General features: G+C 48.4%; 2 protein-coding genes across 12 annotated transcripts in view; one reads left to right on the top strand and one right to left on the bottom strand.

Annotated features, from left to right (window-relative positions):
• On the top strand, positions 1-6,807 carry SLC22A7 (solute carrier family 22 member 7). 3 transcript variants are annotated; one of them, XM_017878164.1, is made up of 11 exons: positions 1-534; positions 875-949; positions 1,174-1,277; positions 1,410-1,564; positions 1,681-1,849; positions 2,913-3,036; positions 3,359-3,468; positions 3,968-4,182; positions 4,423-4,531; positions 5,756-5,962; positions 6,411-6,807. In XM_017878164.1, exons 1-11 carry the CDS (start codon positions 142-144, stop codon positions 6,463-6,465), a joined length of 1,716 nt encoding a protein of 571 aa, XP_017733653.1. In that variant the 5' UTR covers positions 1-141; the 3' UTR covers positions 6,466-6,807. The 3 variants fall into 3 exon arrangements, with proteins under 3 accessions (XP_017733653.1, XP_017733654.1, XP_017733656.1); XM_017878165.1 differs by having other exon boundaries at positions 3-534; positions 875-880; XM_017878167.1 differs by lacking the exon at positions 875-949 and having other exon boundaries at positions 4-534.
• The window catches only part of CRIP3 (cysteine rich protein 3), a 33,230-nt gene continuing 13,109 nt past the window's right edge, over positions 1,510-21,630 (bottom strand). The window contains exons 2-11 of one of the 9 annotated variants that reach the window (XR_001886736.1): positions 20,912-21,022; positions 15,781-16,044; positions 10,054-10,148; positions 9,578-9,635; positions 9,350-9,481; positions 8,173-8,244; positions 7,942-8,069; positions 5,460-5,591; positions 3,183-3,256; positions 1,780-1,866 (exon numbers count right to left, since the gene is read on the bottom strand). Coding sequence is in view for 6 of the 9 variants with exons in the window: in XM_017878168.1 (XP_017733657.1) it covers positions 7,552-7,613; positions 7,790-7,847; positions 7,942-8,069; positions 8,173-8,244; positions 9,350-9,481; positions 9,578-9,635; positions 10,054-10,148; positions 15,781-15,904 (729 nt within the window). In the remaining 3 variants the exon portion in view is untranslated. Of the gene's footprint in view, positions 1,600-1,779; positions 1,867-3,044; positions 3,257-5,208; positions 5,592-7,211; positions 7,614-7,789; positions 7,848-7,941; positions 8,070-8,172; positions 8,245-9,349; positions 9,482-9,577; positions 9,636-10,053; positions 10,149-15,780; positions 16,045-20,911; positions 21,023-21,630 lie in introns of those variants that run through there. The other 8 variants (XR_001886737.1, XR_001886735.1, XM_017878169.1 and 5 more) reach the window with 8 other exon arrangements.

Below are 21,630 nucleotides of genomic sequence, written 5' to 3'. Positions count from 1 at the left end.
GAGGGCTGGATTCTGGCTGCAGGCTCTCCACTCAGTCCATCCACTCCCGCCTCCAGAGTCCAAGGGTCTATGTGGTGGGCAGTTTGAGCTGGCTGGATACTAGAGGGAGGCTGCACCTGAAACGGTTGGTGGGTGAGCAGCATGGGTTTTGAGGAGCTGCTGGAGCAGGTGGGTGGCTTTGGGCCCTTCCAACTGCGGAATGTGGCACTGCTGGCCCTGCCCCGAGTGCTGCTACCACTGCATTTCCTCCTGCCCATCTTCCTGGCTGCCGTGCCTGCCCACCGATGTGCCCTGCCGGGTGCCCCTGCGAACTTCAGCCATCAGGATACGTGGCCGGAGGCCTACATTCCCCGGGAGCCCGATGGCACGCTTAGCTCCTGCCTCCGCTTTGCCTACCCCCAGGCTCTCCCCAACACCACGTTGGGGGAAGAAAGGGAGAGCCATGGGGAGCTGGAGGATGAACCTGCCACAGTGCCCTGCTCTCAGGGCTGGGAGTACGACCACTCAGAGTTCTCCTCTACCATTGCAACTGAGGTACTTAAACCCAGAAGCTGAGAGACACGTGAGAGGGATAGGCCTGCCATTGCCTTGGGTGGTTACTGTATAGGCATTAGATGTATTACTTTACCTCGCAAAGTCTCAGCTTACCAATCTGTAGATGGGAGCTATGACTATAAGGCACTTTTAGTTCATGGCTTGTAGTAACAGGCTCCTACACAAGAACTGTTATCATCATCATTAATTGGGAGGTGATTAAGGCAGGGAAAGGCTAAAGTGGCTTCACAGAGTTGGGACAAAGAGCTGAGAAGGTGATTTCTGCAGCAAGAGGTGGAGAAACAATAGAGGCCTTCTTTTCTCCCTTCCTCTTTTCCAGTCCCAGGTCGGTATTTACATAATCCATCTGGAGGTGGAATGTCGGTGGAGGCAGAGTCTCCCTGGGAGGCAGCAGGTCAAGGCCTTCCTTGGGAAGAAGCTGAGGCTGCAGGACTGGGGAGGGACAAACTTTCCTATTCCCCAAGCTGGCATGAATCGCTGGGAGGTTTATTATCTGGCACTGAGGTACCAGAACGGCAGAGCTTGCCTCAGAAGGCTCCAGGGTCTGGAGAGGAGGAGCTGGCGCCTGCTGGAGAGGGCTGATGTTCACAGCAGGTCCCTTTCTGCCTGTCCTTGCAGTGGGATCTGGTGTGTGAGCAGAAAGGCCTGAACAGAGCTGCATCCACTTTCTTCTTCGCCGGTGTGCTGGTGGGGGCTGTGGCCTTTGGATATCTGTCTGACAGGTGGGGTGAGGCACTGGGCCAATAAGAAACTGGCTGGGGGAACTTCCCCCCACTAGCTGGGGTATGAGCCTAGTCTACTATGTCTTAGAATCTCCTTCCACAGGGAACTGATCCTGCATGACCCCTTTGCAGGTTTGGGCGGAGGCGTCTGCTGCTGGTGGCCTACGTGAGTACCCTGGTGCTGGGCCTGGCATCTGCAGCCTCCGTCAGCTATGTAATGTTCGCCATCACCCGCACCCTCACTGGCTCAGCCCTGGCTGGTTTTACCATCATCGTGATGCCACTGGGTGAGGCAGGCAAGAAACAGGCAGGACCTAGAGGGCTGGAAGAAGGCAGTTGTCAGAGTGAGACTGAGCCCATCTGGTCCTCACTAACCAACTTCCTGTCTCCTGCCCTGGGCCAGAGCTGGAGTGGCTGGATGTGGAGCACCGCACCGTGGCCGGAGTCCTGAGCAGCACCTTCTGGACAGGGGGCGTGATGCTGCTGGCATTGGTTGGGTACCTGATACGGGACTGGCGATGGCTTCTGCTAGCTGTCACCCTGCCTTGTGCCCCAGGCATCCTCAGCCTCTGGTGAGGACTGCAGGCAGCTGAGGAGCGGGAGATACAGGAAGTCAAAGATGAGATTAATCAGAGCCTGAGCTTTGAAGATAGAGATTGAGAGATGAAGTGAAAGAGAAACAGAATAAGTGACCAAGAGACAGAAAGAGACAGAGAAAAAGAGACAGAGAGACAGAGATCAACAGAAAGAAGATGGCAAGGAACAGTGAGAAACAGAGAACAAGATAGATACAGAGAGACAAAGACAGAGCCAAACATAAATTGAGGCTGGCATCTTGCAGAGTTGGGGATAGGCGCAGGGCCAGCATGGGGGTGGGGAGTTCAGGCAGGAGAGTGGGAGGACAGGCAGGGTGGGCACTACATTGCCTCCCAAAGATGACTTGACCCTGGGTGACCCTTCTGGATATGTCTACATGTCTGTCCCTCCTTCATCCTATTCCCTCCTGCCACCCATGGGAGAAGTGAGTGGCTGGTGCTGGGAGCTGGTTTTGAGGGTGAGGCCAATTCAGTTGAGTAAGGGACTCCCAGGCTATGGAGGACCTGGGCCTGGGCAAGGAAGTGTGGGAAGAGGTGTTTTATTGTCTTTATTATTTTTTTTGAGATAAGGTCTTGCTGTGTCGCTGGAGTACAGTGGCACAATCACAGCTCACTGAAGTCGCAACCTCCCAGGCTCAAGTGATTCTCCTGCATTAGCCTGAGTAGCTGGGACTACAGGCGTGTGCCACCACATCCGGCTAATATTTATTTTTTGATATTTTGTAGAGACAGAGTCTTGCCATGATGCCCAGACTGATCTTGAACTCCTGAGCTCAAACCCACCCTCCTGCCTTGACCTCCAAAAGTGTTGGGATTACAAGCATGGGCTATTGCACCCAGTCCAGAGGTGGCTTTTAAATTGGGCATTGAAAGATGAATAAAAGCTCATCAAGTGTGGAGGGCTTGGGGAGGGGCTGATGTTCCAGGCTGAGAAGACTACATGAGCAAGACCCTGGAAGTTGAGAGCCTGTAGTATGTCCAGGAACATGTGGCTTAGGGTCATGACTTTCTGGCTGAAGGGCCTCCTGCCTATTCCTAGGTGGGTGCCTGAGTCTGCACGCTGGCTTCTGACTCAGGGCCGTGTGAAAGAGGCCCACAGGTACCTGCTCCACTGTGCCAGGCTCAATGGGCGGCCAGTGTGTGAGGACAGCCTCAGCCAGGAGGTGAGGGTGAATGTGTTTGTGAGCATGCATGTATGTGTGTGGGGGGGGTGGGCTGTGTCAAGTGTCCCCTCCCACAGCCCACGATATATGGCAGGAAAAGCCCCTGGGCCCCCATGGAGAGTTCCGAACTCTTTAGGATGTCCTACCTGGCGCCGGTGGGCCACATACATCATTTGAGACCTACTCTTCTCAGCTGCCATGTGCATCTCCACCCTTACCACTGCATATGGGAGGAATAGAGAGGGGTGGGGGGAGAGTACTGTATCCCATTGAGATCACATAGCCAACTCTGATATTACAACCTCACCTCCTTCCCTACCAGGCTGTGAGCAAAGTGGCTGCCGAGGAACGGGTGGTCCGAAGACCTTCATACCTAGACCTGTTCCGCACGCCACGGCTCCGACACATCTCACTGTGCTGCGTGGTGGTGTGGTGAGGAGGCTGGTGTGGGTGTGGTGGGAGGGAGGAGCAAACTCCAGGCTGGTGCTGAGTGTGAGGAAGGCTCTGAGGGACAAGTAGAGTGTCACGGTGGACGGCAGGAGGATAAGCCTCGGTGGGCGATCTGCCCGGGGAAGTCAGAAAATGAAGCAGGCAGCAGAGGCACATGGGTTCAAGTTCAGACTCCCACTTCCTTACTTGGAAAGGGATGGATCACTTAGCCACTCAGAGCCCCAGTGTCCCTTCTGTAAAACGGACTGTTGTCAGTTCCACGTCAGGGCTGCTGTGAAAATTAGGGTAAAGGTGCTTTGACAACTGGTGCCTGCGGCACACTCGGAGGGCATTATGGATGTCAGGGAAGGTCCTGGTCGGGGGAGGGGGGTCACGGAGATGGAAGGAGATTGCCCTTGTAAAAGGCCAAGTCTTCCTAAGAAGAGAGGCCAAAGAGGGATGGGAAGGAGGGTCCCCCGAGTGGCACTGCAACTCCTTTCAGGTTCGGAGTGAACTTCTCCTATTACGGCCTGAGTCTGGATGTGTCAGGCCTGGGGCTGAACGTGTACCAGACGCAGCTGTTGTTTGGGGCCGTGGAACTGCCCTTCAAGTTGCTGGTCTACCTGTCGGTGCGCCACGCAGGACGCCGCCTCACGCAAGCTGGGACACTGCTGGGCACGGCTCTGGCGCTTGGCACTAGACTTCTAGTGTCCTCCGGTGAGCCCAGTCCCATAGGTTCTGCCCACCCCAGAAGCTGGGCCAGGAACCCTGCCCACTCCCCGGAGACCTACTTCCTGGCCAAGAATCCACTCCTCCCCCCAGCTCCCCACTCTTACCCAGTGAGCTCAGACTCTCTGCCACTTAAGTTCGGCCCACTCTGGAGACTCTGCACCCTATCCAGAACACCCCTGGCTCTCCTCCAAGGCCCTCTCACTATCTGAACCCGCTTCCCTCCAGACATGAAGTCCTGGAGCACCGTCCTGGCAGTGATGGGGAAAGGTTTTTCTGAAGCTGCCTTCACCACTGCCTACCTGTTCACTTCAGAGTTGTACCCTACGGTGCTCAGGTAAGGAAACCTGTAACCAACCTGGGGTATGGGGCTTGTTAGTCACATGTCTTAACCAACACTTCTACATACACACGCCACAGCCTGGTCTCTCTCAGTCCTTTTTTTTTTTTTTTTTTGGTAGAGATGGGGTCTTGTTATATTACCCAGACTGGTCTCAAACTCCTGGCCTCAAGCGATCCTCCCGCCTCAGCCTCCAAAAGTGCTGGTATTACAGGCACTATTAAAGGCATGAGCCACTGCAACCAGCCTCTCACTCATTCTTTACGCTACACCCAGAATACAGAACTAATCAGGGCCCTCTGTGTTTGCCCTAGTCTTGGAGAAGGCAGGGCATCTTATCTTCTATACTATGTGACCCTAAGCCACGTCAGTCATCCTCTCTGGGTCTCCTTAAGAAAACAGCCCCAAGGCTGGGTGCTGTGGCTCACGCCTGTAAACCCAGCATTTTGGAAAGCCAAGGCAGGCGGATCACTGAAGGTCAGGAGTTCGAGACCAGCCTGACCAACATGGTGAAACCCCATCCCTGCTAAAAATACAAAATTAGCTGGGTGCGGTGGCGCATGCCTGTAATCCTAGCTATTTGGGAGGCTGAGGCAGGAGAATCGCTTGAACCTGGGAGACAGAGGTTGCAGTGAGCCGAGATCATGCCATTGCACTCCAGCCTGGGTGAGAAACTCTGTCTCAAATAAACACATAAATTTAAAAAAATTAAAATAAATAATAATAATAAAAAGAAAACAGCCCCAAGAAGCCCCATTCTGCCCACCCCCATCCCATTCACCCCTGGAAGGCAGAGATGCCCTTGAGGACTGTCCCAAGGGCAACCCCTTGAAAGGCCTGGGGGGTCTTTCAGCTAGCTATTGGGAGGTAGGAAGAGGAAACTTCTAGGCATCTGGTCATGGCAGGGCCTGTACAAAGTACTGACCTTCTTCCTTCCACATCACTCTTTCTTTATCCCAGTCTGGTGGCTTGTCTTCTCTTTCAGTGGTATCTGGTTGGTACTCTGTCAGAATGGGGGCCCTGTCCTCTGGTGGGTGCTGGCTTGGGGTTTCCTGGCCTGAAGGTGGGTGGGAAAACCAACTGAAAGAAGTCCTAGATTTCTGAGCTATATGGGGAGAAGGCAGTATCAGGGCCTGCCAACCCTGGAGAGAAGCCCTGTGGGGCATGACCCCAGGTAGGTGTGAACACTGTCTGCCTCCCTCATCCTCTTTCTCTGAACAGACAGACAGGGATGGGGCTGACTGCACTGGTGGGCCGGCTGGGGGGCTCTTTGGCCCCACTGGCGGCCTTGCTGGATGGAATGTGGCTGTCACTGCCGAAGCTTGCTTATGGGGGGATCGCCCTGCTGGCTGCCGGCACCGCCCTCCTGCTGCCAGAGACGAGGCAGGCACAGCTGCCAGAGACCATCCAGGACGTGGAGAGAAAGAGGTGTGTGCACAGGACTGTGTCTGTGTATGTGTGAGCACATTCTTATGGATGCAGGTGCTCAGATACCTAACAGACAGCGAAAGGTGTTTAAAAAAAAAAAAAAAATATCTGCATATTGTACTCTGTGCATGTATGTGATGTGTGCACAGGTGATGTTTCAGCGGTGCATGATCGGGGGTATGTAAACTGCAAGCCATAAATGTGTACATGAGTCCATATGCGTTGCTATGAACACAAATACATAAGGCTGTCAGGAAGACGTGTATGTGTGCACCCTCCAAGGTAATGCTACACATCAGGGGTGTGTACAAGCATGTGTGTGAGTCACTTGTACAGAGATTTGTATAACAGAAACTAGGGAGAGCCCTGGGACAGCCCTGATGGGGCAGGCTGGGTGGTAGGCTCGGGGATTAAATCCCACCATTGCTCATGACTCCTTCCTCCCTAGTGCCCCAACCAGTCTTCAGGAGGAAGAGATGCCCATGAAGCAGGTCCAGAACTAAGTGGGAGCGGAGGCAGGCCCTCCACAGAAGCTCTGCAGCAGGGGCTGGGAGAGCAGAAGGGCAGGCCCTGCAACTCAGGCTGGGAGTATCGAACCCTCTGCCTAGGGCTGGAGTTGCTGCCAGTACCCCCTCCCTGTGCTCCTCCAACCTTGATTATTTGGCTTCTAGGAACAGTTGACTTCCCAGAATGCAGTGGCTGCTGGGCACTCCTCTCATGGCTGGGGAGGATTCTGTAAATAAAGGTGCCCCTTGGGTTGGGGCAGTGGTGAAGAGCTGTGGGAAGAGCCCTGGATAGGAAGCCACCAAGTCTGCCCTCGGCTCTGAAAACACCTTCATCATTAACTTGCTGTGTGACCTTGGGCATGTGGCTTTCCCTTTCTGGGCCTCAGTCTGTTCATCTCCCAAATGGATAATGAAGCCTCTTGGCAGGTTCTACCATAGGATCTGTTGCCATGCTCAAATGAGTTACTGAATAAGGTGCTTCTGCTTCTTCTAGAGATGGTGCTAAAGAAAGGACTAGCATATGAGACTTCTGGTACCAATGGGGCTAGTGGGCATGCCGTCTACTGTGTGGTGCTAGGACTGCCAATGCCAGGCCCAAGGGACAAAAAGAACATAGCTTTTTGTTCTCATGGCTGGCCCTGCTACCTCCGAGGCACCCTGCAGGGCAATGCATGTCATCCCAACCCCCACACTCCCCATCCTCCAACCCACTGGTCTCATGCCCAAAGAAGAGTTGAAGGCATGGGAGCCAACATTTTATTGGAGAAGCCAGAGAGGCAGAAATTCAATAAACACAAGTTTTATGACTACCTTGAAGCTCTAGAATGTGCTGGGGAAAGGGGTTGTGATGGCCAGGAGGAGGATACCTTTCAAAATGTGCTGTTCACTAACCAGATAGAAATGGGAAAGGGAAAAATTGGCAGAGAAAGTCTGGACTCTCTGGCCTACCATGGAACCTAGGCCCAGGTCCCCACGATCCCACCATCCCCAACCCCCATGGGACTGGAGATTTTTGTAGCTCCCATTGGATCATGAGGGGCATGATGGGAGGCCTGAGTTAGGGTGACCTTTTCTGTGAGCGTCTCATTGGAATTTTATCTTCACTGGGTCATAGATGTAGCAGCCCACATCGCCAATGTTCACACCTGAGAGAGAGAGCCCTATCACCAAAGGCCTTCGGTCTGTAGTGCAGGGTTCAGGGCTGGAGGGAACTGGGGTAGGGGGCAGGGTATGCTTAACCACGGGGGAAGTTGTCCACACATCCCCACAGACCATGTACATGCCATAGTTTAGGCCCAGTGTCTGGGATGGGGCTGCCCACCTTTGGGGCCAAACAGGTAGCCGTAGCAGGGGACGTGGCAGTAGGGGACTCCGTCATGCTGAGACACAGAGAGAAAGAGAGCAGTCTCAGCCTGGTTCTTTTCCCATTTCCAGCCTCCTCCCAACATAACCACTCATTCCTGCCCTGCTCACCTCGGCATGACTCCCAGCAGTCAGGGTCTTGCGGCAACGCTGGCACCTCAGACAGGGTCGGTGCCAATTTCTGCCTAATGACATCACCTTCTCAGCTGGTGGTGGAGAGAAGTGGTAGTGCTTCCATTCTAGATAGGGGTAGAGTAGGGAGACCCACCTGCCTTGGATCACCTCCCTGCCCCTTGCTGCCCACCCTGTATCCCCCTCCCCAAGCTTTCCACTGTCACTTACCAAAATAGACGGGCTCCCCACAACCAGGGCACAGTGAGGTCTCTCCAGTGAATGTCTTCATATGGGGAGGGCCTTTAAGGGGAAGAGGCCCTGGGTAGGTCTGAGGTGGAGATGCCCACCAGCACCTGCCTGCATATGGCACTGTCCTCTTCCAAAAGCCATGCTCATTCCAGAGTGCCCAACCCAGGCACCCAAGAGTCTGTCTTCTATAGGCCCGGAACTGAGCCCCCTTTGACTCCACCTCCTGCCCCATCCCTATGTGTATTAGGGACTACCTGCTTCCTTGTCATCCTCCCAGGGGCCCAGGTACACACCATCCCAACCCTGCTAGCAACTCAATCCTCAGGAAACTTGAGCTGATACAGGAGCTGGCCAGGGCATGGGTGTCAGGTGTTGGGGAGCATAGCGTCACTGCCTACTTCAGGGAATGGAGGGAAGGAACAGGGACCAGAGGAGAAAAGTTGAAGAATGTGAGAGGCTGGCCTTATCCCAATGACTCCTCTCCTGTAGGTTATTCCTTCCACGGCCCTGGCCTGGGATAGACCTAAGTTCCTGGCCAGCTTTGCCTCTGACTAGCTTTGTGAATGAACAAGGTCATTTGCCCTGTCTGGATCTCACTTTCTTCACCTGTAAAATGCGAGGATGCAAGGAGAGGGGATAATGCTATCTGCCCAATTAACTTTTTTTTTCTTTTTTTTTTTTTGAGATGGAGTCTTGCTCTGTTGCCTAGGCTGGAGTGCAATGGCGTGACCTCGACTCACTGCAACCTCCGCCTCCGGGGTTCAAATGATTCTCCTGCCTCAGCCTCCCGAGTAGCTGGGATTACAGGCACCAGCCACCATGCCCAGCTAATTTTTGTATTTTTAGTAGAGACGGGATTTCACCATGCTGGCCAGGCTGGTCTCAAACCCCTGACCTCATGATCCGCCTGCCTTGGCCTCCCAACAATTTACATCTTAACTCAGCAGCTGACATGAGGGAATAGAAAGAAAGAAAGAAAAAGAAAAAAAGAAAAAAAAAAAGCGGGGGGTAGATAGAGATGACTTTGCCAAGAACGAAGTTGTGAGAATGTGAAGCAGAGGGCTGGGTAGGAGACTGCCACCTGGCCCACCCTCCACTCGAGCTTGGGGAAGGCTCAGGAGGAGGACTGGGAGGAGCTGAGCGCAGCCTTACTTACTTTTCTTGCCTTGGGGGAGGCCAGTCCTTGGCCTGGGAGGGCTGAAGCTGCTGGGGCTGAGAGGAGTGGTGCTGCCAGGGCTGGGAGTGGGGGCGTTGTACAAGTAGGAGCCCACACCACCAATGTTCACCCCTGAAGAGAGAATAGGGGAGGTCAGGCTTGAGCCCTCAGCTCCCAGCCACAAGGAGGGTTCTGCTGACCCCTGGCCCCTTTCAGGCTGGTACTTACCCCTGGGTCCAAAGAGAGCCCCATAGCATGGCTTATGGCAGTATGGCCTCCCGTTGTGCTGGGCACAAGCAGAGGGAAGTGGGTTACTCAGGGCCAGTGGGAGCCATGCCCCACAGGCCTTTCCTCCAGACAGGCTACAAGATGTGTCTGTCCACTGGCTAAGTCTGGTGGGCCTAGGAGGGGTGGGGGATGGGCTGGCATGACAGTATTTCCACTGTGGTCAAGGGAGGAAGAGCAAGAGCAGCGCAGGAGGTGATGCTGCTTCCCACCCATCCTGACTCCCAAAGCCATGGGATCCACAGTTACAACCCAGGTTCCCAAAATCCTGGCTGGTGTAGGGTCCACCAGGTGGGTAGCCTTGGGGTTGGTTACTGAGGTTCTCTTTGGCAGGCCTCCAGGGCTGAAGTTGGGGGTTGGTGCCTGGCGGGTGGGAGGCAGTGATGTAAACAGGGCAGTACTCCCTGGCCAGGCCTTACCTCTGCATGCCCGCCAGGAGACAGGACGCTGTGACAGCGCTCACATTTCAGGCAGAAGCGGTGCCAGTTCTTGCCCAGGGAGCTCACCTTCTCAGCTGTGGAGGACAAAGTGGAACCGAGCTGCGAGGAGCCTGTCCAAGTTTGGGGCCCCTCCTTTCCCCCTTCAGCACTCTAGGGAATTAGGTTGGCCTGCCCTGCTCCCTGGAGAGGAGTGTCTCCAGGAGGCCAGCTCCATCCCGCTCCGGTTTCATACTCCCCACAGAGCTCTCGGCAGAAGGGAGAAGACCCGAGTGGGTGCGGGTGGTGCGCAGACTACCAGCCGCTGCAAGTGAAAAAGGGTTTCTGGGACCATAGTCTGGCCAGCCCTCGCGTCCTCAGGGACGCGGCTCCCATTCGCCCCATCTTCGCCCCCTCTGCAGCCCGGGCCTCACCGAAGAAAACCGGTTGCTGGCAACGCGGACAGGTCCAGCTCATAGTTCCGCTCCAGGCAGCGCACAGGGCACACAGTAGGTACGCCACCGCGACTCATTCCGCCCCCTCCGCTGGCTCCACCCACGGCTCAGCTTGGAGCCTCCCTGGGCTGAATCCGCTGTTCCTCAGCGCACATTGGCTACCAAAAATTTAGAACCACTCTACCTGGGAGACATACGGCTATTTCGCTGTTACTTAAAAGAGCATTAAAGCCTTGCTCAGACCCACGGGGAGGAGAGAGGATCTTGAAGCCGAGTGGACTCCAGACTGGGAAGGCAAATGTGCAACGAAGACACCTGGACAGGGAGCACTATTAGTTTCTGGAGCGGTAAGGACAGGAAAAATGTCCACAGTACAGACACCGTTAAAACACTACTCTCGCCAAAGCGAGGGAGGAGGCATTCTTTGAAATGCTTTAATTCCACCTTGGCAATATAGCAAGTGGTTGAAAGCAACAAAATCTGGAGCCCATCTCTGGTATCCTACTCTTTGGCTTCAGGCAAATTACTTACCCTCCCTCTCTGCCTCCATTTTCTCATCTGTGCAGTAAGTATGATAACAGTCTGTACCTCATAGGAATGTTATGAGAGTTAAACAGGTTAATACATGTAGCGTGTCCAAACAGCGCCTGGCATATAAACGCTATAACAGCTATAGCTATCACTATGATGGATCCCTTAATGAACTCAAGACTCAGTTTGGAAGTCTCAAAACATGGTCTGTATACAGTCGTTTGCTCCTAAAGCTGTAAGGCGGCTGGGCACAGTGGCTGACACCTGTAATCCCAGCACTTTGGGAGGCCGAGGTGGGAGGATCACCTGAGGTCAGGAGTCCAAGACCAGCCTGGCCAACATGGCGAAACCGCGTCTCTACTAAAAATACAAAAATTAGCCGGGCATGGTAGCACATGCCTGTAATCTCAGCTACTCGAGAGGCTGAGGCAGGAGAATCGCATGAACCGGGAGGTGTGCAGGTTGCAGTGAGCAAGATCGCACCATTGTACTCCAGCCTGGGGGGACAAGAGCGAGACTCCATCTCAAAATAAATAAATAAATAAATAAATAATAATGAACACCAACTACACATTGCTAATCTGGTTTGCTTTAAAATTTTTAAGTATTTGTCTTTTTAATGAATGTGTTTATTTCAGGCAGGGTGTCTGTTGCCCAGGCTGGAATGTAGTGGTGCATCATAGCTCACTGCAGCCTCCAACTCGCCGGCTCAAGCGATCCTCTCACTTTAGCCTCTGGAGTAGCTGGGACTACAGACTCATGCCACCACACCTGGCTAATTTTTGTATTTTTTTTGTAGAGATGGGGTTTTGCCATGTTGCCCAGGCTGGTCTCGAATTTCTGGGTTCAAGCGATCCACCTGCCTGGGCCTCCCTAAACACTGGGATTACAGGTATGAGCCACCATGCCCAGATAAATATTTGTTAAAAGTAGTTCAATAGTGCTTCAAAGAATATTTCAAGAAATTTAAATCCACAGAATGAAAGAAAATATCTGCAGATCTGATAAGGATCTAGTAACTAGATTATATAAATAACTTATAATGCAATAACAAAAAGACAACCCAATTAAAAGTGAGCAAAATATTTGAATAGATGTTTTTCTAGAGAAATACAAATGGCCAATAAGCACATGAAGAGATGCTGAACATCAGTAGTCATTAGGGAAATGCAAATCTGGACCACAATAAGATACTTTTTTACACCTACTAGGATGGCTATAATTAAAAAGACAAATGTTGGCAAGAATGTGGCAAAATTGGATCCCTCATACATTGTTGGTGGCAACATAAAATGTTGTGTCCAAATTGGAAAATAGTCTGGCAGTTCCACAAAAAGTTAAACATAGAGTTACCATACAACCCAGCAATTCCACTTCTAGGTATATACCCAAGAGAAATGAAAACATATGTCTACACAAACACTTGTACATGAATGTTCATAGCAGTACTATTTACAACAGTCAAAAGGTAGAAACAGCCCAAAAGTTCATCAACTGATAACGGATAAACAAAATGTAGTATATCCATATGATAGAATATTGCTCAGCCGTAAAAAAGAACGTAATACTGATGCATGTTACAACACAGGTAAACCATAAAAACATTAAGTAAGAAAAGCAAGACACAAGAGGCCACATATCATATGATTCAATTCATATGAAGTATTTAGGTAAATCCTGTTCCTGCATTGTCTCCATCAATACTTTTTACTTACAACACTTATTTTATTATCCTTAAGTTCTAAGGGTGGAAGCCTTCCACACTGTAACAAACTTTTCTATGCTTTCTCATTATTTGTTTCTTGTTTTAGGGAATATTTCAAGATCCTTAGTTTTAGCTTCCGCTGAATTTTCCTGTCATGTTTCTGCCTGTCATTTCTTTTCTTTTTTTTTTTTTTTGGAGACAGAGTCTCGCTCTGATGTTCAGGCTGCAGTGCAGTGGCACATTCTCGACTCACTGCAACCTCTGTCTCCTGGGTTCAAGTAATTCCCCTGCCTCAGCCTCCCGATTAACTGGGACTACAGGTGCGTGCCACCACGCCCGGCTAATTTTTGTATTTTTAGAAGAGACAGGGTTTCACCATGTTGGCGAGGCTGGTCTCGAACTCCTCCTGACCTCAAGTGATCCATGTGCCTCAGCCTCCCAAAGTGCTGGGATTACAGGTGTGAGCCACCACGCCTGGCCTAAAAATTACTTTAAAAAGAAATAAGGCCAGAAGCCATGGTTCACGCCTGTAATCCCAGCACTTTGGGAGGCTGAGGTGGGTGGAGCACTTGAGGTCAGGGGTTCGAGACCAGCCTGGCCAACATGGTGAAACCTCTGTCTCTACTAAAAATACAAAAATTAGCTCAGGGGTTCGAGACCAACCTGGCCAACATGGTGAAACCCTGTCTCTACTAAAAATACAAAAATTAGCCAGGCATGGTGGTGTACACCTGTAGTCCCAGCTACTCAGGAGACTGAGGCACAAGAATTGCTTGAACCTGGGCAGAAGTTGAAGTGAGCTGAGATCACACCATTGCACTCCAGCCTGGGCAACACAGTGAGACTCGGTCTCAAACAATAATAATTTTTAGTTTTTGTGGTTATATAGTAGGTGTATGTATTTATGGGTTATATGGGATTTGCTGTTGTTGTTGTTGTTAGATGGAGTTTTGCTCTCATTGCCCAGGCTGCAGTGCAATGGCACGATCTCAACTCATGGCAACCTCTGCCTCCCGGGTTCAAGCGATTCTCCTGCCTCAGACTCCGAAATAGCTGGGATTACACTACTACTGTTACACATGTACCACCACGCCCAGCTAATTTTGTATTTTTAGTAGAGATGGGGTTTCTACATGTTGGTCCAGCTGGTCTTGAACTCCTGACCTCAGGTGATCCTCCCACCTTGGCCTCCCAAAGTGTTTGGATTACAGGCATGAGCCACCGCACCAGACCTATATGGGATATTTTGATACGGGCGTACATACAATGTGTAATAATTACATCAGGGTAAATGAGATATCACCTCAAGAATTTATCCTTTCTGTTATAAACAATCCTATCATACTATTTAAAAATACGCTATTAAATTATTATGGAGTAGTCATCCTGTTTTGCTATCAAATGAATCAAATCTTATTCATTCTTTCTATTTTATTGTACCTATCAACCAACCCGACCCCCACCAACTACCCTTCACAGCTTCTGGCAACCATCCTTCTACTTTCTATCTCCATGAGTTCAATTGTTTTTTCAGCTCCTACAAATAAGTGAAAACATGCAGTTTGTTTCTGTCTCTGGCTTCTTCAATAAAATGTTGGCTCCCATGCCTTCAACTCTTCTTTGGGCATGAGACCAGTGGGTTGAAGGATGCGGACTGGCTTATTTCACTTAACATAATGACCTCCAATTCCATCCACATTATTGCAAATGACAGGATCTCATTTTTTTTTTTTTTTTTATGGCTGAATAGTGCTGCATTGTGTATGTATACCACATTTTCTTTATCCATTCATCTGTTGATGGACACTTGGGTTCTTACAAATCTTGTCTATTATGAATAGTGCTGCAATAAACATGAGAGTGCAGATATCTTTTTTTTTTTTTGAGACAGGGTCTCACTCTGTTGCCCAGGCTGAGTGCAGTGGTGCAATCACAGCTGACTACAGCCTCGACCTCCGGGGCTCAAGCAATCCTCCCACCTCAGCCTCCCGAGTAGCTGGGACTACAGCCACATGCCACCACACCTGGCTAATTTTTTATTTTTAGTAGAGATGAGGTCTCACCATGTTGTCCAGGCTCAGGTATCTCTTGGATACACTAAGTTTTTGGCTTTTTTTTTTTTTCTTTTTGAGATGGAGTCTCATTCTGTCACCCTGGGTGGAGTGCAGTGGTACAATCTTGGCTCACTGCAACCTCCGCCTCCTGGGTTCAAGCAATCCTCCTGCTTCAGCCTCCCGAGTACCTGGAATTACAGGCGCACACCACCACGCCATTAATATTTTTGTATTTTAGTAGAGATGGGGTTTTCACCATGTTGGGCAGGCTGGTCTTGAACTCCTGATCTCAGGTGATCTGCCCACCTCAGCCTCCCAAAGTGCTGGGATTACAGGCCTGAGCCACAGCACCCAGCCCACTAATTTCTTTTCTTTTGAATATATACCGAATAGTGAGATTGCTACATCGTATATTGCTACACTCTATTTTTAGATTTTGAGGAACCTCTAAAATCTTCTCCATTGTGACTGTACTAATTTACATTCCCATCAACAGTGTATGAGCATTCCTTTTTCTCCACATCCTTGCCAGCATTTGTTATTGCCTGTCTTTTGGATAAAAGCCATTTAAACTTGGGTGAGATGTTATCTGTTTTGATTTGCATTTCTGTGATGATCAATTATGTTGATGATCTTTTCATATACCTGTTTGCCACTTGTGTATCTTCGAGTCATTAATTTCTTCTTGGAGGAAGAAGCTACAGGTTTACTGCCTTTTACTCCCTATGGCTCTCAGAGAGAAGGACCCACTTTAGGAGGTTGGGAGGACTGCATTGGTATATTTATTCTTAGATATGCTGCCTCCTCAAGGAAGGCTAATTTCATCTTCCCAGGTTCTCAGAACTTCCATGATACATCAAATAATCCTTTTCCAAGGTTCCCTAGCAATTTCTGTCTTGGATTACCTTGTGTGCTTGCCTCACCTGCCTGGGCAGGTCATCTTTACCCCAGCATCTAGCATAAGGCCCAACACAAAGAAACAAACCTTGGTGTGTGAGTCCCATGTTGCTTTCACACAGCTTGCAATGAGTCAGTGGGGAAAATGCTTTACTGCTCCTCACATCTTGTAGGGCCTTTATTGTATGGCCTAATGTCACAATATGCTTCATCTCTTCTATTTCAGTGCTTAGGAAAGACTAGTTGAGGCTCCACCCTTCCAAACACTGGCACTATGCATTTGCAGGTACAGCAAATTATGGTAGTCCACGTTTCTTCCTGGCCTGGTTGTCATTATTGACTAGAACAGAGGCTATGTAAAGAATAACAGGGAAAATTAACATTTCTTGTGGGAATGCATTTGAGTTACTGACAGTGGATGTTTTGAAGAATAGTTGGTGTGACTAAAGGCTCTAAAATGGTATTTTAATAACTACTACAAATGGGTAAGTCCACCTCAAAGGAGGTATTACTCAATTGTTCAGGCGCAGTTTGTGTCATCTCCCATTGGAGGCAGGCCTCTTTCTCACAAAGATGACTGTTCCCTTAGTGCCCGCCCTGCCTTTTTCTTCCATAGACCTCTCTGTCATGGTATCTGTAACATTGTAAGACACTTGTTTACTTGTTTGACTTTGATAGAATTGATGGATAATTATCTGTGTATCTTTAACACTGAGTACAGTGTAGGTATAATCAGTAAATGATAGCTATTATTATTAAAATCTCCCACTAACTTTTTACTTCATGTTTTTAAGCTCTATTATTAGGTACATAAATGTTTCAGGATTGTGTTTGCTTGATGAATTGACCGTTTGATTAGTGTTGTTAGAAAAGCTGAAGAAACAAGCTTTTCCATTCTAGGTGAGTAAGTGGTCCCGTAGAGATAATGACTACTAGTCCCTGGAAGGCTGTTGTTACATGGAAAAGGCATTAGGGGTACTACCAAGACCCCTGGAGGGAGAATACAGGAAAGCAGATTTGGATTAGGTCCCCTCCAAAACCCTTTTCAATAGAGCCCAAACACAGAGTGGCTGCTTCAGACAGTGGTGAGCTTCCTGTTTCTGGACACGAGTACTACTGGACAATAAACCAACTAATCCTCAGTGTTACAGAAGGGATCCAAATATCATATGCAGATAGAACTTTAAAGTCTCTTCATGATTTAACAATTATGATTCTGTGATTACTTTCCCAAAGAGGAGCTTGAAACTTGTGTTAGAAAGAGGGCATTACTAGAGCTGATGAAGGGTAGAAATGTTAAATTCCCAATTGTATAAAAAAGAAAGTGGCTTGGTAAGGTTAAGAAATTAGTAAAACATTGGCCGGGCGCGGTGGCTCAAGCCTGTAATCCCAGCACTTTGGGAGGCCGAGACGGGCGGATCATGAGGTCAGGAGATCGAGACCATCCTGGCTAACACGGTGAAACCCCGTCTCTACTAAAAAATACAAAAAACTAGCCGGGCAAGGTGGCGGGCGCCTGTAGTCCCAGCTACTCGGGAGGCTGAGGCAGGAGAATGGCGTAAACCCGGGAGGCGGAGCTTGCAGTGAGCTGAGATCTGGCCACTGCACTCCAGCCTGGGTGACAGAGCGAGACTCTGTCTCAAAAAATAAAATAAAATAAAATAAAGAAATTAGTAAAACATTTGGCCAGGTGTGGTGGCTCACGCCTATAATCCCAGCAATTTGGGAGGCTGAGGTGGGAGCATCACCTGAGGTTAGGAGTTCAAGACCAGACTGTCCACCATGGTGAAACCCTGTCTCTACTAAAATGCAAAAAACTTAGCTGTGCATGGTGGTGCATGCCTGTAATCCCAGCTACTCAGGAGGCTGAGGCACGAGAATTGCTTGAACCTGAGAGGCAGAGGTTGCAGTGAGCTGAGATCGTACCACTGTAGTCCAGCCTGGACGACAGAGCAAGACTCAGTCTCAAAAAAAAAAAAAAGAAAAAGAAAAAAAGAAAAAAAGAAATTTGTAAAACATTACACAGACCCAAGCATTCTGACTCTTGAGCTCATACTCTTTCCACTCTATGCCCCCCTAAGCATGGTTTTTGCTAAGTTGCCCATGAGTTTCAGCCTGAAAGGATACTACACTTGTCTGCACAGCACCTCCATACCTGAAGATAAGAGGGCCTATCCAGGAAAATAATGGGTTGAGATGCAAGGGGCAGGGAAATGTCATTAAAACCTTTTTGTGATTTCTCAGTATCCTCAAGACAGGACCCTCCACTTTTCCAGTCTTCTAGCCATTTCTCCTGTTGCATCGACCCCTCCAACCACATTAAATGAGCTTCTTGAGCCTGTTAAGTTCTATTCTGCCTCAGGGCCTTTGCAAAGCCATCTTTTCTGAGAACTCACTTCCCCAGTATCTTCACCTCATCAATTTCTGCCTAACCTCAGCTCCCCCTCAACTACTCCATACCAGGTTATTGACCCCAAGCACTGTTTCTATACCACCATCCTCTCCTGGAGGGTAGAGGGGGCCCAAACTATGATAGCTGTGTTTTCCCTGAGTGTTGAACCAAATGAGAAATAAAAGACAAACCGAGATCCTTCATTATCATTATTACTATTTTGAGACAGTCTCACTCTGCTGCCCAGGCTGGAGTGCCATGGCATGATCTCAGCTCACTGCAACCTCTGCCTCCCAGGTTCAAGTAATTCTCCTGTCTCAGCCTCCCTAGTAGCTGGGATTACTGGAGCATGCCACCATGCCCAGCTAATTTTTGTAGTTTTAGTAGAGACGAGGTTTCACTAAGTTGGCCAGGCTGGTCTTGGACTCCTGACCTCAAGTGATCCACTCACCTTGGCCTCTCAAAGTGCTGGGATTACAGACATGAGCCACCGCCCAGCCCATCATCTTTATTATTGATAAAGGACCAGTTGTAGTTTAGAAAGTGAAATAAATATGGTAACTTCCTGCCTACCTCCTCCACTCCAATCTGGGCTTTGTCTGCCCTCTTAGTCTGTGAGCTCCATGAGAGCAGGAACCAGGCTGCTTTGCCAACCATTGCATATATTTCCAGTGCCTTGCTCAAATCTCTGGCACATAGTGCTCAACAAATATTTGCTGGTGAATGAATGTTACATGTTATATACAAGTCTCCCTGAGTGTGATAGATGAGTGCTAGTGAGAGATGTGGGAATAAGGGGGGACTGGTAGAGGTTGAGAGTTGGTAACAATGAGTGTCCTGGAGTGAAGGAAGTTCAGCTGCCTAGGAATAAGGTCTCAGGAATTTGTTTCCTTTTTTTCTTCAAGAGACAGGATCTTGCTCTGTTGCCCAGGTTGGAGTACAGGTCACAGCTCACCAGTAACCTGGAACTCCTGGGCTCAAGCAATCCTCCCATCAGCCTCCTAAGTAGCTAGGACTACAGTCATGTGCCACCATACCCAATTTTTTATTTTTTGTAGAGATGGGGTTCCACTATGTTGCCGTGCTAGTCTTGAACTCCTGGCCTGAAAGGATCTTCCTGCCTTGGCCTCCCAAAGCGCTGGGATTACAAATGTGAGTCACTGTGCCCAGCCAGGAGTTTTGTTTCTTAATATACATGAGGATCAACATGTATGATATAAAACAGAAAATATAACTTAAACTGATCCTGATTATAAATAGTAGGTAACTAATGAAGTAAATGGAGAACTGAGAATTTGCTTTTGGTAACAAACAAGTCCCACCAATTATAGTCATTCATAAGAACTTACTAATTAAGCTTAATTAGCATGTGGCACAATTCTATCATTAAATATGTGGCAAATAAGAGAATGTGGAGAAGTGTTATGTAAACTACAAAACAACCTTATAAATAAGGCTGCTGCTATTATGTGTCAGGTGAGCTTTGCAGTGAATTTCATTACAACGACAAACTCCACCCATTTATGTCTTTGTAGGCTTGTTCAAGTACATGGTCATATGCCTGTGACTTTTTTTTTTTTTTTGAGACAGAGTCACACCCTGTCACCCAGGCTAGAGTGCAATGGCGTGATCATGGCTCACTGCAACCTCTGCCTCCCGGGTTCAATCAATTCTCCTGCCTCAGCCTCCCAAGTAGCTGGGATTATAGGCATGTGCCACCATGCCTGGCTAATTTTTTTTATCTTTAGTAGAGATGGGGTTTCACTTTGTTGGCTAGGCTGGTCTCAAACTCCTGATCTTGTGATCTGCCCGCCTTGGCCTCCCAAAGTGCTGGGATTACAGGCGTGAGCCACTGTGCCCGGCCATACCTGTGACTTTTAAGGCATTACCCACAACTTTGTTCTTAGGTAACTCTTTTGAAAGGAAAATCACTCAGTTCTGGTAAGTTAATGAAAAATCAGTCTTATTTCTTTAGAGTTGTGTTTCTTAATCCTTATTACCCATAAACCTTTTGCTTTCTCATTGCATCTTCTGCATATTTGCTCCAACTAGAAAGCTTTACTTTCTATAGTTTATATTACTTTTTAAAAAAGGAAACACACACAAAACAAAAAAAAGGCTGAATTTGGTTTCTCAAAACATACTAATCCCCCCACCCACAGAGAACTGCTGTTGTATAAACATCATTTATGGCTCTAGCAAGAGTCTGTTTAATTATTTTTCCCCTCATTTTCCAGCATCATCTTGCCATTACATGAAACTGTTGAGAGTACTCTGTATAAAGCTAATAGTAGTTAGCTGCTTAGGGATATTGAGTAGGCTACATTTTGTGATTCAGTGGTATCAACTAGACTAATTCAGAATCAAGACTGCAGGAAAGGATCCCCTAACCCTTTGCCATGGCTGCCTTCAACCTATGTTTGTGAAGAAATCAGTAACAGCTTTAAACGATGGTTTTCCATGCAAAGATGGATTTGGCTTTTCAAGTATTACTTAAAAAATGTGTATTTCATCTTAAAGTATATAAAAATAACTATCTACAAATAATTTGCAGCATGAAAAATGTATCCATATGCTGGAAACTGAGAAGAAGAATGAAGTGAAACTTGGTAGTCAGCTTGCTTATAAATCTGTTTAGATGGTGACAAAGCTCCATGAAGTTGCTGTAAAGTCCTAGTAACTTCCTCATCTTCATACTAAGGTCCTGGAGGGTAATTTGTAAATAATATACAAACATAGTCCTTACAGGTCATGAGACTATGTTAATGCTACGTTAATGAGGCTAAAACAGTTTAATCTTGTGATTTAGACAAATGCAAATGCTTACCTTTCTATAGAGTCTTTCATTTCCTCTATGAAGCTCAAGGTCACAGAATCAGGAGTCAAATTCCACCCTCTTCCCAAATCCAAAATGATTGGGCTTTTCTTTTCTCCTGGGCTTTTGGAACAGGCAGAGCTATAAAGCCGTTATTTGTAATTTCTACCCTCCTATTACCCATCCCCACCAAAAAGAAGGCAGCATCTTAGTGGAGACAAGACCTGAACACCAATCTTTTGATAAAAAGCCACAAACAGAAAGTCTACAAAGAAGGCACTAAACCTTTGTAGCTTTATATTTTTATTTTCTACTTTGAAGCATTTCCTTTGAAGAACCTCATCTCTCCCTATTCCATGTTAATTCACATTTGTCTATGTGGCTTAATAAAGCAGACCCTGCCTTCTTATGGTGAGCTTGTGACCTGGACCTGGTCCGAGTACTTCACCCATCTGACCATAGTAATTGTTCAGGTATAGAAATGTGGCTCAAATCAGACTAATCATAATCTTCCCTGAGACTCTGGTATTATGAGAAAGGATATACTCTCAATTTCTAGATAGAAGCCTATAAGGACCAGGCAGCTTGAAACTGAAGGAGCTATCTTGCCTCTGAGTAGAGAGACTTCTGAAAATAAGGCCAAGCAGAGCAGAAAGACTGGGGAAGAGAGAATCCAGATGACATCTCTGACCTTCTGGATGTGGCTCTCAGTTTCCTGGATACCAACCCAT

The sequence above is a fragment of the Rhinopithecus bieti genome, unplaced genomic scaffold, assembly GCF_001698545.2.
Source record: "Rhinopithecus bieti isolate Rb0 unplaced genomic scaffold, ASM169854v2 scaffold_9981, whole genome shotgun sequence".
NCBI lineage: Eukaryota > Metazoa > Chordata > Mammalia > Primates > Cercopithecidae > Rhinopithecus > Rhinopithecus bieti.
The sequence above is the reverse complement of the archived record's forward strand: the minus strand, read 5'-3'. Positions and strand labels throughout refer to the sequence as shown.